At 48.7% G+C, this 14,858-nt stretch overlaps 1 protein-coding gene across 8 annotated transcripts in view; it reads right to left on the bottom strand.

Moving 5' to 3' along the window:
• Nucleotides 1–14,858, bottom strand: part of LOC120916544 (MOB kinase activator 2-like) — a 303,463-nt gene that overhangs the window by 27,463 nt on the left and 261,142 nt on the right. The window contains exon 7 of one of the 8 annotated variants that reach the window (XM_040327590.1): nt 5,686–5,744. The exons of the other annotated variants lie outside the window; for them this stretch is intronic. Coding sequence (XP_040183524.1) covers nt 5,686–5,744 — 59 coding nt within the window. The remainder of the gene's footprint in view (nt 1–5,685; nt 5,745–14,858) is intronic. 8 annotated transcript variants of the gene reach the window in all.

Below are 14,858 nucleotides of genomic sequence, written 5' to 3'. Positions count from 1 at the left end.
GAGGATGCCCCACAGGTGCTCAATAGGGTTTAGGTCTATAGACATGCTTGGCCAGTCCATCACCTTTACCCTCAGCTTCTTTAGCAAGGCAGTGGTCATCTTGGAGATGTGTTTCAGGTTATTAAGGTTATTATGTTGAAATACTGCCCTACAGCCCAGTCTCCGAAGGGAGGGATTCATGATCTGCTTCAGTATGTCACAGTGGATGTTGGCATTCATGGTTCCCTCAATTAACTGTAGCTCCCCAGTGATGGCAGCACTCATGCAGCCCCAGACCATGACAGTCCCACCACCATGCTTGACTGTAGGCAAGACACACTTGTCTTTGTACTCCTCTCCTAGCTGCCACCACACACACTTGACACCATCTGAACCAAATAAGTTTATCTTGGTCTCATCAGACCACCAGACATGGTTCCAGTAATCCATGTCCTTAGTCTGGTTGTCTTCAGCAAACTGTTAGTGGGCTTTCTTGTGCAGCATCTTTAGAAGAGACTTCCTTCTGGGACCGGGCCGCAGGGCCATGTAGACCATTTTGATGCAGTGTGCGGCATATGGTTTGAGCACTGACAGGCTGACTTCCCACCCCCTTCAACCTCTGCAGCAATGCTGGCAGCACTCATACTATTTCCCAAAGACAACCTCTGGATATGACACTGAGCACATGCACGCAACTTCTTTGGTCGACCGTGGCGAGGCCTGTTCTGAGTGGAACCTGTCCTGTTATTCCGCTGTATGGTCTTGGCCACAATCCTGCAGCTCAGTTTCAGGGTTTAGGCAATTTTCTTCTAGCCTTGGCCATCTTTATGTAGAGCTCAGAGAGTTCTTTGCCATGTTGAAGTTCGTGACCAGTAGGAGAGTAAGAGCAATTCTAACACACCTGCTCCCCATTCACACTTGAGACCTTGTAACACTAACGAGTCACATGACACCGGGGAGGGAAAATGGCAAATTGGGACCAATTTGGACATTTTGCACTTGGGGGGAAATCACTTTTGTTGCCAGCTGCGTGTTGTTATTTTGAGGGGACATCAAATTTACACCGTTATACAAGCTGTACACTCACTAGAGATCGTTCGTTGGTCTATCCATACACACACAGTGTGTGTGTGTGTGTGTGTGTAGATTATATATATATTTTTTTGTAGTAGTAGTGTGGTACCCCAGGGGTGTGGTGACCCAGGGTTTTCAACTGGACTGGTTGAGGGGCTCCAGGGAGCTTGCAGTTTACAGAGGAAACTGGCATTCCAGTTTCCTCAATTGTTAATAAAATCCCCAGTCCTGGGTTCAGGCTTTAAAGCTGATCAGCACACTGATTGTGCAGGTGTGTGTGGGCCCGATAGGAGACTCAGGACCAGCATTCTGGGCTCCACCCTCCCGAGGAGTCCAGGCTTGGAAGGGAGAATCCAGAGAGTGCAGGTGTGCACTGAAGTAGCTAGAGAGCTGGAGAGTGCAGGTGTGCACTTTGAAACCCAGAGACCTAAATCTGAGGTTGCTGACAGGCGTCAAGAGGGCTTCATGCTGGAGCCTGAGCAGTGGTGCTACTGCTGAAAAGAGCCAGGTGGCTTGGCATTTCCTTTTGCATGTGTGAGCCAGGAGGCTGAAGTCATTATTTTGTTTGGACTTTTATTTTTGCCTTTTTTAATAAAAATGGGCTACCAGGCTCTTAAACATAGTTCCTGGCTGGCGTGAATCACTTAAAAACGCATATCCCACTTGAGCTAACAACCCCCAACTTTACAATATATTATATATATATATATATAATGTATGTATATGTAGTGTGTGTGTGTATATATATATGGCCCGGATTCACGTAGATCGGCGCATCTTTATGCCGGCGTAGCGCATCTCATATGCGCTACACGGACGCAACTTAGAGGCAAGCACCGTATTCTCAGAGCAAATGCTCCCAACATTCCCCCGGGGTAACGTAAATTCGTAGGCGTAAGCCGGCGTAATTCAAAGTAGGAAGGAAGTGGGCGTGATCCATTTAAATTAAGCGTGACCCCATGCAAATGAAGGGCCGAACGAACTGCGCATGCGCCGTGATGTGAACGTATGTCCCGCGCCCCTGTGCGTATGCTCACAACTACGCCCAGCGTATCCCGGAGATACGCTGGCCCGCCTACGCCCAGTGCATAAATTTGCCCAGACATGCGCCCGTCGAGTGCAAAAGTACACCAGCAGCTTTGGGTGTTTTGGTGTAGGTACTTTTTGCTTGCAGATTTCAGAGCCATGTCTGCACCAGTGACTGGGCCTAAGGATAAGAGGAAGAAAAACTTCACACCAGAGGAGAAGGCCATTATTATTGATGCCATGTCAAGGCACGACAAGTACCTCCATGGTTCTGAGGGTGGCACGACCAGCAAGGTCCGTAAGGATGAGATCCTGCTTGAAATTACTACGCAGGTCAATGCCCTTGGCCATGAGGCTCGGTACTCAAAGGACATTTGAAAAAATAAATAAACAATCTGCGGCGTCTGGTGAAAGAGAAGGTGGCCAAGATCAGGAGGCACACCAGGGGCACAGGAGGTGGACCAGCCATGAAGATCAGCCTGACTCCTGATGAGCAGGTCATAGCCAGGTGCCTGGAGAGTGAGCAGGTGGAGGGCCTGGAGGGCTTTGATTCAGTTGATCAGCCCTTGAGGACAGGTAAGTGTGTTTTATCTCTTATCCGGTGTGTAGCATATGTGGGGGTGGAAGGGAACATGTGACAAGTGTGTGGGTCCACCAACATGTGAATGTTTTGTGTCATCCACAGATGTGCTGGGCCGTCGTCGGCTGCTGGGTGACCCACGCCATCCCATGATGACAGTCTCCACACCTCTCCTCTAGAGGAAGTAGAGGAGGAGCAGGGTACTCTGGAGGAAGGAATATACCTTGTGGAGGAGACCCCCATCCCAGGACCCTCCCAAACCTCCACCTCCATACGGGATAGCCCCTCAAGGGCCTCCTCCATCACGGGAAGCCCCCCAAGGGCCTCCTCCATCAGGGGAAGCCCCTCCTCCATCAGGAAAGTCCCCTCAAGGGCCTTCCCATGTAGACGGCCCCAAGCCTCTCCTGCCCCCAAAAAGGCTACGAGGAAGACGAGGGGTGATCCTCAGGCCTTAGAAGAGACTCTTGCGAGGGACCAGGCCCGGCAGACCCGCCATATGGGTTCTGTAGCAGCTGAAATGCGCCGTGTGGCAGACAGCCTGGCCTCCTCGGCCCAGACCCAGGCTGCCGGAACACTGGCTGTCCAGCAGGCCCTCACCCAGCAGGCTGCTCAGACTACCGCCATTAAGGACAGCCTGCAGGATGTCAGTGCAAACTGCACAGCGATAGTGACCTGCCTGGGGGAGCTGCAGGCCACAACTTCAGGCCTTGTTACAGAGGTCAGGAGCCTGGCAGTGGCCATACAGGCCAATACAGCCGCCATTGAGGCGCAGGGGAGGCAGACTAATGCGGTCCTCATCCGCATAGCCCTGGCCTTGGAGGGCAGGCAGCCAGCCAGGGAGAGACCGGGGGATGATCCTCCTCCCGATGCAAGAGGCTCCCCCCAGGATACTGAGGACCAGGAGCCTTGGCACTAGGTGTAGCCCACGTCAGGGCAAATGAGTGCCATTTATATAATTTTCCTTTTATACTCAGGTTATGAGTTTTTTTTTTTTATGTTTGCTTAGGTCATGCGCGTTTTATTTGATGTTTGCTCAGGTCATGAGCGTTTTTATTTAGTAGTTCCTGCACAGGGTGAGGAGTGCAGGCTACAGTGTGACTGGTGTGTGAATGTGGGGGTGACATTCTTGTCGGCAAAGGGGTGTCACCCTGGGTCGTCGGGGAGAAGTTATCCCCACGACTGTGTGAATGTGGTATGAATGGACAGCGACACCATTGGGGCCTTGGCGCGGCATTGCTGCTCCCAAGTCCTGCATGGTGGACTTGGGCTAATCCAATGTGAGGTGGATGTGGTGTGTGTGAGCTAGGGACCACAGTGGTGTGCATGCGTGCATTGTCCGTGTGCCATGATGAATGTGTGTGTTTAACGTGCAAAGATGCCTACCACGAGGCATCTGCTAACTGCTCTTCCCTCAGCAGACAGGGTAGCCTCGGTTAGGGGGTCAGGTCATCACGTATGTCAATCTCCAGGCCCTTTCTCATAGCGTAGTTGTGCAGCACGCAACATGCACCGATGATCTGGCACACAAAGTTTGGGGAATACAACAGGGTCCCCCCGGACTTATCCAGGCATCGGAAACGGGACTTCAGGATGCCAAATGTGCGTTCCACCACTGCACGGGTACGGATGTGTGCAGCATTGTAGTTACTCTCTCCTCTGGTTTGGGGATTCCGGAATGGAGTCATGAGATGGGGCCCAAGTGCATATGCAGAGTCACCTGGAAGGCAAAAAAGACAGGAGGATGTTAGCCGTGCATGTGCCCCTCGTGATGTCTGCATCATGGGGTCGGACAGTCATGCCTGACACCCATGTCACTCACCAACCAGCCAGCTGTTCCCGTACACAAATTCTGTTGGAATGGTGCTTTGACGGTATATATAGCTGTCGTGGCTGGCACCGGGGTGTTTGGCACGGACGTGCCATATGAGGCATTGGGCATCGGCTATCACCTGTACATTGATGGAATGCCAATGCTTACAATTGCGGTATATGTGCTCTGTGGCACGGGGGGGCCGTAGTGCCACATGTGTGCAATCAATGGTGCGTGGGAATCCTGCAATTCTGTAGAAATCCGCCATTGCCTTCTGACGCAGATGCTCATGGGTGGGTTTGATGAAGTGGTGGGACATGCGTGTGAGGATTGCGGGGACAACCTGGTGCGCACATCTGCTCATGCTGGATTGTGACATCCCAGCCACGACTCCACTTGTACATTGAAAAGAACCACTGGCTAGGAAATGCAGTGTTGCCAGTACCTTGACCAGTGGCTGCACTGCATGTGAGCGTTGTGTCTGGCTGGTGATGTCATCATGCAGGGCTGTGGCTATTTCCAGGATGGCATCAGAGCGGAATCTGAAGATGCGATTCACCTCCGAATCCCCCATGCCAAAGAAGTTTATGCGCATACGGTATATCCTCTCCCGTGCGCTCCTACGTGTCTGTAGACGCAGTAGTGCTATGACCACGGCTGCCCCTGGCATGTTGACATAAAGATGTGTTGTCCTGCAAGTGTGGTTTCTCAGCTCGTCCGTTACGGTGCTGCTGTAGCTGCTTTCCAGCTGACCTGTGCAAGTCTGGTGCAAAGTTACCCCTGGTTTATGAGGGGTAACTTTAGGCCGGACGTACAGCTTACGCGCACCGCGTGTAGCCTGCGCCGGACAAATGTACGTTTCTGAATCGGCGTATCTCCCTCATTTGCATATTTGAATAGGAAATCAATGGGAGCGCCAGATGCGTCCAGCGTAAATATGCGCCCACGATACACCGGCGTAGGAAAGTTACGTCGGTCTGAAGATACTAGGCGTATCTAGTTTTGTGGGTACGGCGCACAGATACGACGGCGCAAATTTACACTTACGCAGCGTCTATCGAGATACTTCGGCGTTAGTGCTTTCTGAATCCGGGCCTATTATATATATATATATATATATATATATATATATATATATATATATATATATATATATATATATATATATATATATATATATATATATATATATATATATAATACCAGTTACACATACCGGTAGCTGCTTTTCTAGAAGTCTTACAGGACGGCACCTTGAGAGTAGACTGGCTCCACCTGACAGGAAACACAATCAGAAAGGTTTAAAAACCCCGCCCCTCCCAGTGCACCTCAGTTCGTGATAAAGTAACCACCATTAGAGCACGGGAACTAGTATATAAAAATACAAACCATATGAAGTCATCAGGGTGGGAAATAGGCCTGCCGTCCTGTAAGACTTATAGAAAAACAGCTACCGGTAAGTGTAAGGCCGAGTACTCACGGCAGGACATGTCCGATGAAAACGGTCTGCAGACCGTTTCCATCGGACATGTCTGGCCGGGGACTTCTGTTCGATGGCTATACACACCATCGAACAGAAGACCGCGCGTAAACAATACGCGGGGCGTGTCCGCGGTGTCGCCGCGACAATGACGCGCCGGCGTGGGCGGCCTGCCTTGAAAATGCTTCCACGCATGCGTCGAAGTCATTCGACGCATGCGAGGGATGGCGGGCGGCAGGACATGTACGGTAGGTCTGTACAGACGACCGTACATGTCCGGGCAGACAGGTTTCCAGCGGACTGTTTTAAAGCAAGTCCGGGAAACAGTTGTCTGCTCAGAAACGGTCTGTCAGACAATTGTTTGCTGGAATCCTGTCCGCGCGGCTGTACACACGACGGAACATGTCTGCTGAAGTTTCAGCAGACATGTTTGGTCGTGAGTACGGGGCCTAACGGGTATTTTCTTAGGGCGGGACAACTGCCTGCAGGACTCTTCTGCCAAACGTCAAGTCTTGGGGTGACAGAAGTTCCACTCGGTAGTGTTTGAGAAAAGTGTTCTGGCTTGACCACGTTGCTGATCTACAGATCTGTTCCACTGAAACTCCTGCTCTCTCTGCCCAGGAGGTTGCTATAGATCTCGTGGAATGTGCCTTGACTTTAGGTACTGTTTTGCCAGCCTTAATGTATGCTAATGAAATTGCCTGTCTAGCCCACCTAGATATAGAGGCTCTAGATGCTTGGCACCCCTTTTTCTGTCCTGAAAAATTAACTAGCAGGTGAGACGAGTGTCTGAACTCGCTCACCCTTTCTAAATAGATTAACAAACAGCGTCTTACATCCAAACAATGAAAGGTGTTTTCCCTCTCATTCTGTGGGTTTGCGCAGAAAGAAGGAAGAATAATTTCTTGTGACCTATGAAATTTCGTTGCCACTTTAGGCAGGTACAGGGGGCCCTAACTTAGGACCACCCTGTCCTCAAAAAGACGAAAATAAGGCTCTTTGATAGAGAGTGCTTGCATGTCTCCTATTCTTTTGGCCGTAGTGATAGCCAGAAGAAAGGAGAATTTAAATGTCAACAGCCTAACCAGAATGCTGTCTATCGGCTCAAACGGGGGTTTAGATAACTGATCTAGCACCAGGGAGAGGTCCCAGGGGGCAACTCTGGAGATTTGTATAGGGGCTAACCTATCCCTAGCTGTCAGGAACCTCTTGATCAGCGGATCCAGGGCCAGCCTCTTGTCCAAAAAGTAAGACAAGGCGGCGACCTGTACTCTTAAGGTTCTTGTGGCTAGACCTAGGTCTACTCCTTCCTGAAGGAACTCCAAGATGACCGAGATTTCGGGTAGTGGGGCTTGTCTTGCCGCGCACCAGCGCAAAAAAACTCCCCAGGTCTTGGCATAAATGTTTCTAGTGACCTCCTTACGACTAGCCAAGAGGGTGTTTATTACCTTCTCCGAACAACCCCTCCGCTGCAGGTTCCACCTCTCAAGTACCAGGCCGTCAGACTAAAAAAGTCGGGCTCTGGGTGAAAGATCGGTCCCTGCCGCAGAAGGTCTACTCGGACCGGGAGGGGAAGGGGGGGGGGGAGAACTGACCACCGTTCTAGCATTGGGAACCAAGTTCTTTTGGGCCACCAGGGAGCGATCAGGATCAGCTTCCCTTGTGCACAATTCAGCTTTTGCAGGACCCTCGGGATCAGACCCAGGGGAGGGAAGGCATAGGCTAGGTAAAATGTCCAAGCCTGGGCCAACGCATCCACACCCTCCGACCCCTGGTCCCGGGAGAGGGAGAAGAATCTTTCTACCTTCCTGTTCTTCCTGTGAGCGAAGAGGTCTATGTCTGGGTTGCCGAAAATGATGTCTAACCCAGTCGAAGACTTCTTGATTTAGTTCCCACTCCCCCTGGAGGATGGGCTGGCGGCTTAGAAAGTCCGCTTCTAGGTTTAGGACTCCCCTGATGTGGACAGCTGAAAGGGAGAGGACTCTCTGTTCTGCCCAGCCCAAAATTTCTAGGGACAGCATTAGGAGAGAACGGGACCTGGTGCCTCCTTGATGGTTTAGGAACGCCACCGTGGTTGCGTTGTCGGAGAGAATCTGTATTTCTTGGTTCAAGATTCTCTCCTCCAAGGCCCTTCCGACCGCTAATAATTTGCAGAAGTTGGAAGAGAACTCCCTTTGCTGTCGATCCCAGGAACCCTGGGCTTGGAGACCCGTCATGTGGGCTCCCCATCCCCAGGAGCTGGCATCCGTGGTTATCCTGAGAGGATTTGTCTGGTTCCACGGAAGGCCTCCTCCCAGATTCTGAGGAATGAGCCACCACCCCAGTGAGTATTTTACAGACTCTGGGATGCTGACCCTGGAGTCTAGGGATGTTTTCTTCCCGTCCCAAGACGTGAGCAGGAAGGTCTGTAGGGGTCTGTAGTGAAGCTGGGCCCACGGGACCACCGGAATGCATGAGGTCATAAGTCCCAGTAACCTCATGATCTCCCTGAGGGAAATTTCTACTGTTCCCATGACGGACCTGACCACTGACATGAGTCTCTGGATCTTGTCCTCGGGAAGAACAAGCTTTTTCTCTATGGAATCTATTAGGAATCCCAGATACATTTTTCTCTGTTCTGGGAGAAGAGAAGATTTTTCTCTGTTTACAATCCAACCTAAGGATTCCAGAGTAGTCAGGACAGTGGCCAGGTCCGTGAGAAGAAGTTCTCGGCTGGGATTGAAAAGTAGTAGGTCATCGAGGTAGGGAACAAGGGAGATCCCGTTCAGGTGTAGAAAGGCGATCACCTCTGCCAGGACCTTCGTAAAAACTCTTGGGCTGGAGGCCAGACCAAAGGGGAGTGCGGTGAATTGCCAGCGCTGAATCCCCTGAGGGGAGGCAATGGCAAATCTGAGGAACCTCTGATGGTCCCGGAATATTGGGACATGAAGATAGGCGTCCCTCAGGTCTATAGTTACCATAAAAACCCCTTCTAACAAAAGTCCTTTGAGACTGTAAATATTCTCCATGCGGAACCTCTTGTAAAGGAGAAAGGTATTCAAGGGTTTTAAGTGGATGATTAATCGAAACTTCCCCGAGGGCTTGGGCACCACAAAAATGTGAGAGTACACCCCCAGACCTTGTTGGTCTACTGGAACTGGGACTATGACCCCCTGTTGAGCTAGATCTGCCACATTCCCTAGAAGGCTTGCTGCCTTGAGGGGATCCTTGGGTAAATGAGTGAGGAGAAATATTGGGGGAGGAAGATGGCGGAATTCTAATCTGTAACCCTCCTTCACTATCCGCAAAATGTGAGTACTCAGCGTTATGCTCTCCCAGGTTGGAAAGAATCGGGAGAGTCTTTCTCCGACTCTTGAGTCACTTGGAGTCCTTACCTGCGGGCTTGGGATCGGGGAAAAGGATACCCCCTTTTGGTTTATCCTTTCCCGCGATCCACCGCCTATTAAAGGCCGATCTTCGGTCTGAAGGTCGGTTTTTATTCTGGGGGCCTCGAAAAATCTCCTCCTGTTTTGCCTGGGTTTAGGAGGAAAACGTTTGCCCTTTTCTGAGGCCCTGGTTAGAGCTTGGTCTAGACCCGTCCCGAAGAGGAGGGCCCCTTCAAAGGGCAGGGCACACAGACGGGACTTGGAGGCCAGATCTCCTTCCCATGTTTTAAACCATACTGCCCTTCTAGAGGCGTTGATGAGAGCGCCTGTCTTAGCAGAGGATCGTATAGTTTCAATCGATGCATCTGCTAGATAGGCCACAGCGCTACCTATGACTCTAAGGGAATCTCGGATTTCCTTGAACTTGGAAGTTTGCGGGATATGTTCCAGCAGCCTGGTCAGCCAGATGTCCGCATTCCTAGCGACGCAGGACGAGGCCAGTGCGGGCCCAAGGGCTGCCGCATTAGCCTCCCAGGCCCTGCGAAGGGAGGTCTCCGCCCGTCTGTCTAGGGAATCTTTTAAATTCCCCGCATCCTCAAAGGAGAGGTCGGATTGTCTAGACAGCTGGGCTAGAGAAGCATCCAGTTTAGGAATTTAAAAAAAATTGTTCTCTAGTTCTTCCTTAAAGGGACAACGCCTCTTCCAGGTTTTGTACTTTAGCAACTTCTTCTCAGGCTCGGCCCATTCCCTCAGAACTATATCATTAAGCGACTGATGTACTGGGATAACTTTTGGCTGGTGTTTGGCTAGACCCTGATACATTCTGTCTTGTGCCAACACCAGCTCGGCTGGCTGCTGAATCCCTTCAGGAGGCATAGACCGCAGCCAGCAGACCCCCCCCCATGTCATCAGCGGAAAAAATGTATTTGCCTGACCTGGCATCTTCATCCTCATCCTCTGTCTGGCTATCAACTAGACCCTCTTCCTGAGCCTCCGAGTCCTCGGAGTCTGACAGAAGAAGGTCCCTAGCCCTCACAACCTGTGGTCCTAGGATGGATGAGCTCTCCTGTGAGGAGGGGCCAGCTGTCAGGAGATCAGGTTCCCTGTTCTTTAAGGTGTCCTTAAATTCCCTTAGCGTGGAAAGCATTTGAGACTGGACAGTCAGAAACTCCTTCATGATTAGAGAAGTTTCCTTCCCCGTGAGTTTTTGGATGCATTTAGCACAAAAGGGCTTGGAGTAGTCTGCAGCAGGCTTAATGCTACAATTACCACATCTCTTAGCTTTAGAAGTGTGTTTTGCTGGCATGCTAGAAGCTTCCCCCTGGGCAGCAACCTCTTCCCCTGTAAGGGAAAAAAACACCAGAAGACAACATAGTGAGATAGGTGAAGGAGGGGGTGGGGGGGAAGGGGGGGAATAAGGAGCCAGTCCAAAGTGCCCCCACGGAGCTCTGAGGCAGACTCACCCCTGGTGGCTTCCTCTGCAGCAACGGGCGGTGAAACTAGTCGGTCCTCGCGCTCCATAGCGCATTCGATCAGGCGCCACTCTCTCCTCTGCTGCGGCTCCGTGAGCGGTGAGGTGCCAACGCCGATGACGGCCGCCATCTTGGTGAAGACCGGAAGCGGAAGTGCGTCATCACCACGCGCCATCGACGCGGCGTCGAATGCTGGCTCCATTCGAAAATGCCTCTGGGAGGAACAGCACCCGAGCCCACGCTGAGGAGGAGCGTCTTTACCCGTACAACAGGTAGGAAGACCGCTCGGGAGAGAGGGAACTTGGCCTTCTAGGAGCACTGGGATAGCCACTATCCCAGGAGGCTCCTACCAGGGGGGGGTTTCCTTAGATTTTCTTCAGCTTCCCCCCCCTGCAAAACAACATGGGAGACCCCCCAGGATAGGTATTTACACCTTACTGAACCCAAGGTCTCCCAGGACCCACCGCTCAGTACCCGGGAGGGGGACCACCAGCCCCAGGCCTTTAGCTGAAAATAAAAAAACGTTTTGCTGGGGGAAACACAATCATGAACTGAGGTGCACGGGGAGGGGCGGGGTTTTTAAACCTCTTTCTGATTGTGAACGGAGGGGGACTATTGGGGAATAAGGAAAAGTTGGGACTTTATATGAAACAAAACACTTGGGGCAAAACGAATCAATCAATCAAATAATAAATCGTTTATTGATAGCATAATTGGATAAGAAGCATAAATAGATAAATAATGTAATCAATAAGGTGTTAAAATACATAATGGAACCATGATCGATCAGTCATAACAGATAAAATGTAACATGGTAGACAATGTAACATATAATGAACAGTATAGCCAACATTTTTTATTTAGTATATCACTATCTGTATATAATGGTGGTTTATTAGCCACCCCTTTACCATTATCCTATCTTTCTCACCTTTGTATCCCTCCCATTTGGGTCATCCCATATGCGTCCTATTTTTTCCTTATGGTTCCTGTTTTTTTCACCAGCTAAGCTCATTACCCTGATGCATGGCTTTTTTTATGTTTTGTTACAGAAGCCCCTGTGGGCTCATACATACCACTACACCAGTGGATAAGGCACTCACCACTCACTTTTCCCATTATCTCGGGGTTGGACCCGTGTTGCCGCCAATCTGCCACCACTTCAGCTCCCGGGGGAGGCATTTTCCACCTCCCCATGCCTCTGACTAACAACAATATGTCTACCATCGATTATCCCGTATTTATTACCCTAGGTAAGATTGTTAGGACCACTGTTACGTGTTCCCCTTCTTCTCCTTCTAGTTAATTACCCCTAACTAGTATCATACCACTATTTTATCTTTTACCATAGGTACCCCTAGCCTCTACCTGCTCCTGATGAGTGGAAAATGTCCACGAAACGCATCGAGCCTACCCCATAGAGGTCATGTCACCTGAATCATGGCTACTACCATGGGCCTTTGAATTATCCGAATCATGTATCTTTCTGTATCATTTATTACGATTTTACACCATTCTTGGATATGTCTCAGATCGCAATGTTACATTGTTTATCATGCTATATTTAGAACCTTTCAGGATCGATCTTTCAAGACTCTATCATGCAATCTAACTTACTTATTGATTTACATTGTATACCTACTATGCAAATTTTGCTGGTTACATCGTTCATCATATGTTACATTGTTTACCATGTTATTATTATTAGACTTTGTCATGAATGATCGATCTTGTCTCTATTATGTACTTTACTAACATTATTGACTACTGTCGATTTTAGTGCCCATCATGGGTTACATTGCTTACTATGTTACCATTGGAACTGTTCAGGATCGATCAGTCATGATTTTATCATACACTGTCAACATATTACCTATCTACTATATACATTTACCATGCAATATCGCTGGCTATACTGTTCATTATATGTTACATTGTCTACCATGTTACATTTTATCTGTTATGACTGATCGATCATGGTTCCATTATGTATTTTAACACCTTATTGATTACATTATTTATCTATTTATGCTTCTTATCCAATTATGCTATCAATAAACGATTTATTATTTGATTGATTGATTCGTTTTGCCCCAAGTGTTTTGTTTCATATAAAGTCCCAACTTTTCCTTATTCCCCAATAGTCCCCCTCCGTTCATATTACTAGGGATGGAGACTTGTGTGCCGGACGGCCACAGTCTCATATAAAGTCCCACCAACTAGATTTTTGGATTTAGCAATCCTTAAAAAATTTCAATTTTCAATTGATTAGGGATGGAAACATTTACACTTATCTATTTTGATATCCCATGGTTCATTGTTGACCCACTTCTTTTGTGGCCCGGGATTGTATGCTTTAGTGGCACTACCTATATTACTCTATTCGAGGCTCCTTTCTATTCGGGGGGTTGGTCCTTTGTTTCACTTATCGGGAGCTGCGATGCGCACCGCGGCGTCCCCCCGCCCCCCGGTCTTCCAGTCACGGGGCTGGAGGGTCGCACCCGCTGCGCTTCGACGTCACGCCTCCCGCGCACATACATCTGACGTCAGTTCTGACGCCACATGTTAGCGCGTGGTTTCCTCCACCTGCGTGCGTCATTGGGGAGGATTTGGGCGCTTATATATAGGCAATCCTTGCTTGTATGCGGCGGTCACTCCTCTCCAGCACGCTTGACGTGACGTTAGTGGGGCAATCCTTGGCTGGCTCGCTGTTCCTCCTTTCCACCACCATCACTGACCCCATATCCCTCTCCATCCCACTTGGATACTTTTCACCATGTCACAATCTGGTTTTTATCCTAACTCCAGGTACTTACACAATTTTTTATTTAGTATATCACTATCTGTATATAATGGTGGTTTATTAGCCACCCCTTTACCATTATCCTATCTTTCTCACCTTTGTATCCCTCCCATTTGGGTCATCCCATATGCGTCCTATTTTTTCCTTATGGTTCCTGTTTTTTTCACCAGCTAAGCTCATTACCCTGATGCATGGCTTTTTTTATGTTTTGTTACAGAAGCCCCTGTGGGCTCATACATACCACTACACCAGTGGATAAGGCACTCACCACTCACTTTTCCCATTATCTCGGGGTTGGACCCGTGTTGCCGCCAATCTGCCACCACTTCAGCTCCCGGGGGAGGCATTTTCCACCTCCCCATGCCTCTGACTAACAACAATATGTCTACCATCGATTATCCCGTATTTATTACCCTAGGTAAGATTGTTAGGACCACTGTTACGTGTTCCCCTTCTTCTCCTTCTAGTTAATTACCCCTAACTAGTATCATACCACTATTTTATCTTTTACCATAGGTACCCCTAGCCTCTACCTGCTCCTGATGAGTGGAAAATGTCCACGAAACGCGTCGAGCCTACCCCATAGAGGTCATGTCACCTGAATCATGGCTACTACCATGGGCCTTTGAATTATCCGAATCATGTATCTTTCTGTATCATTTATTACGATTTTACACCATTCTTGGATATGTCTCAGATCGCAATGTTACATTGTTTATCATGCTATATTTAGAACCTTTCAGGATCGATCTTTCAAGACTCTATCATGCAATCTAACTTACTTATTGATTTACATTGTATACCTACTATGCAAATTTTGCTGGTTACATCGTTCATCATATGTTACATTGTTTACCATGTTATTATTATTAGACTTTGTCATGAATGATCGATCTTGTCTCCATTATGTACTTTACTAACATTATTGACTACTGTCGATTTTAGTGCCCATCATGGGTTACATTGCTTACTATGTTACCATTGGAACTGTTCAGGATCGATCAGTCATGATTTTATCATACACTGTCAACATATTACCTATCTACTATATACATTTACCATGCAATATCGCTGGCTATACTGTTCATTATATGTTACATTGTCTACCATGTTACATTTTATCTGTTATGACTGATCGATCATGGTTCCATTATGTATTTTAACACCTTATTGATTACATTATTTATCTATTTATGCTTCTTATCCAATTATGCTATCAATAAACGATTTATTATTTGATTGATTGATTCGTTTTGCCCCAAGTGTTTT

This window comes from Rana temporaria, chromosome 10 (genome assembly GCF_905171775.1).
Source record: "Rana temporaria chromosome 10, aRanTem1.1, whole genome shotgun sequence".
NCBI classification, from domain to species: Eukaryota; Metazoa; Chordata; class Amphibia; order Anura; family Ranidae; genus Rana; species Rana temporaria.
This window is presented reverse-complemented; position numbering and strand designations above follow the sequence as displayed.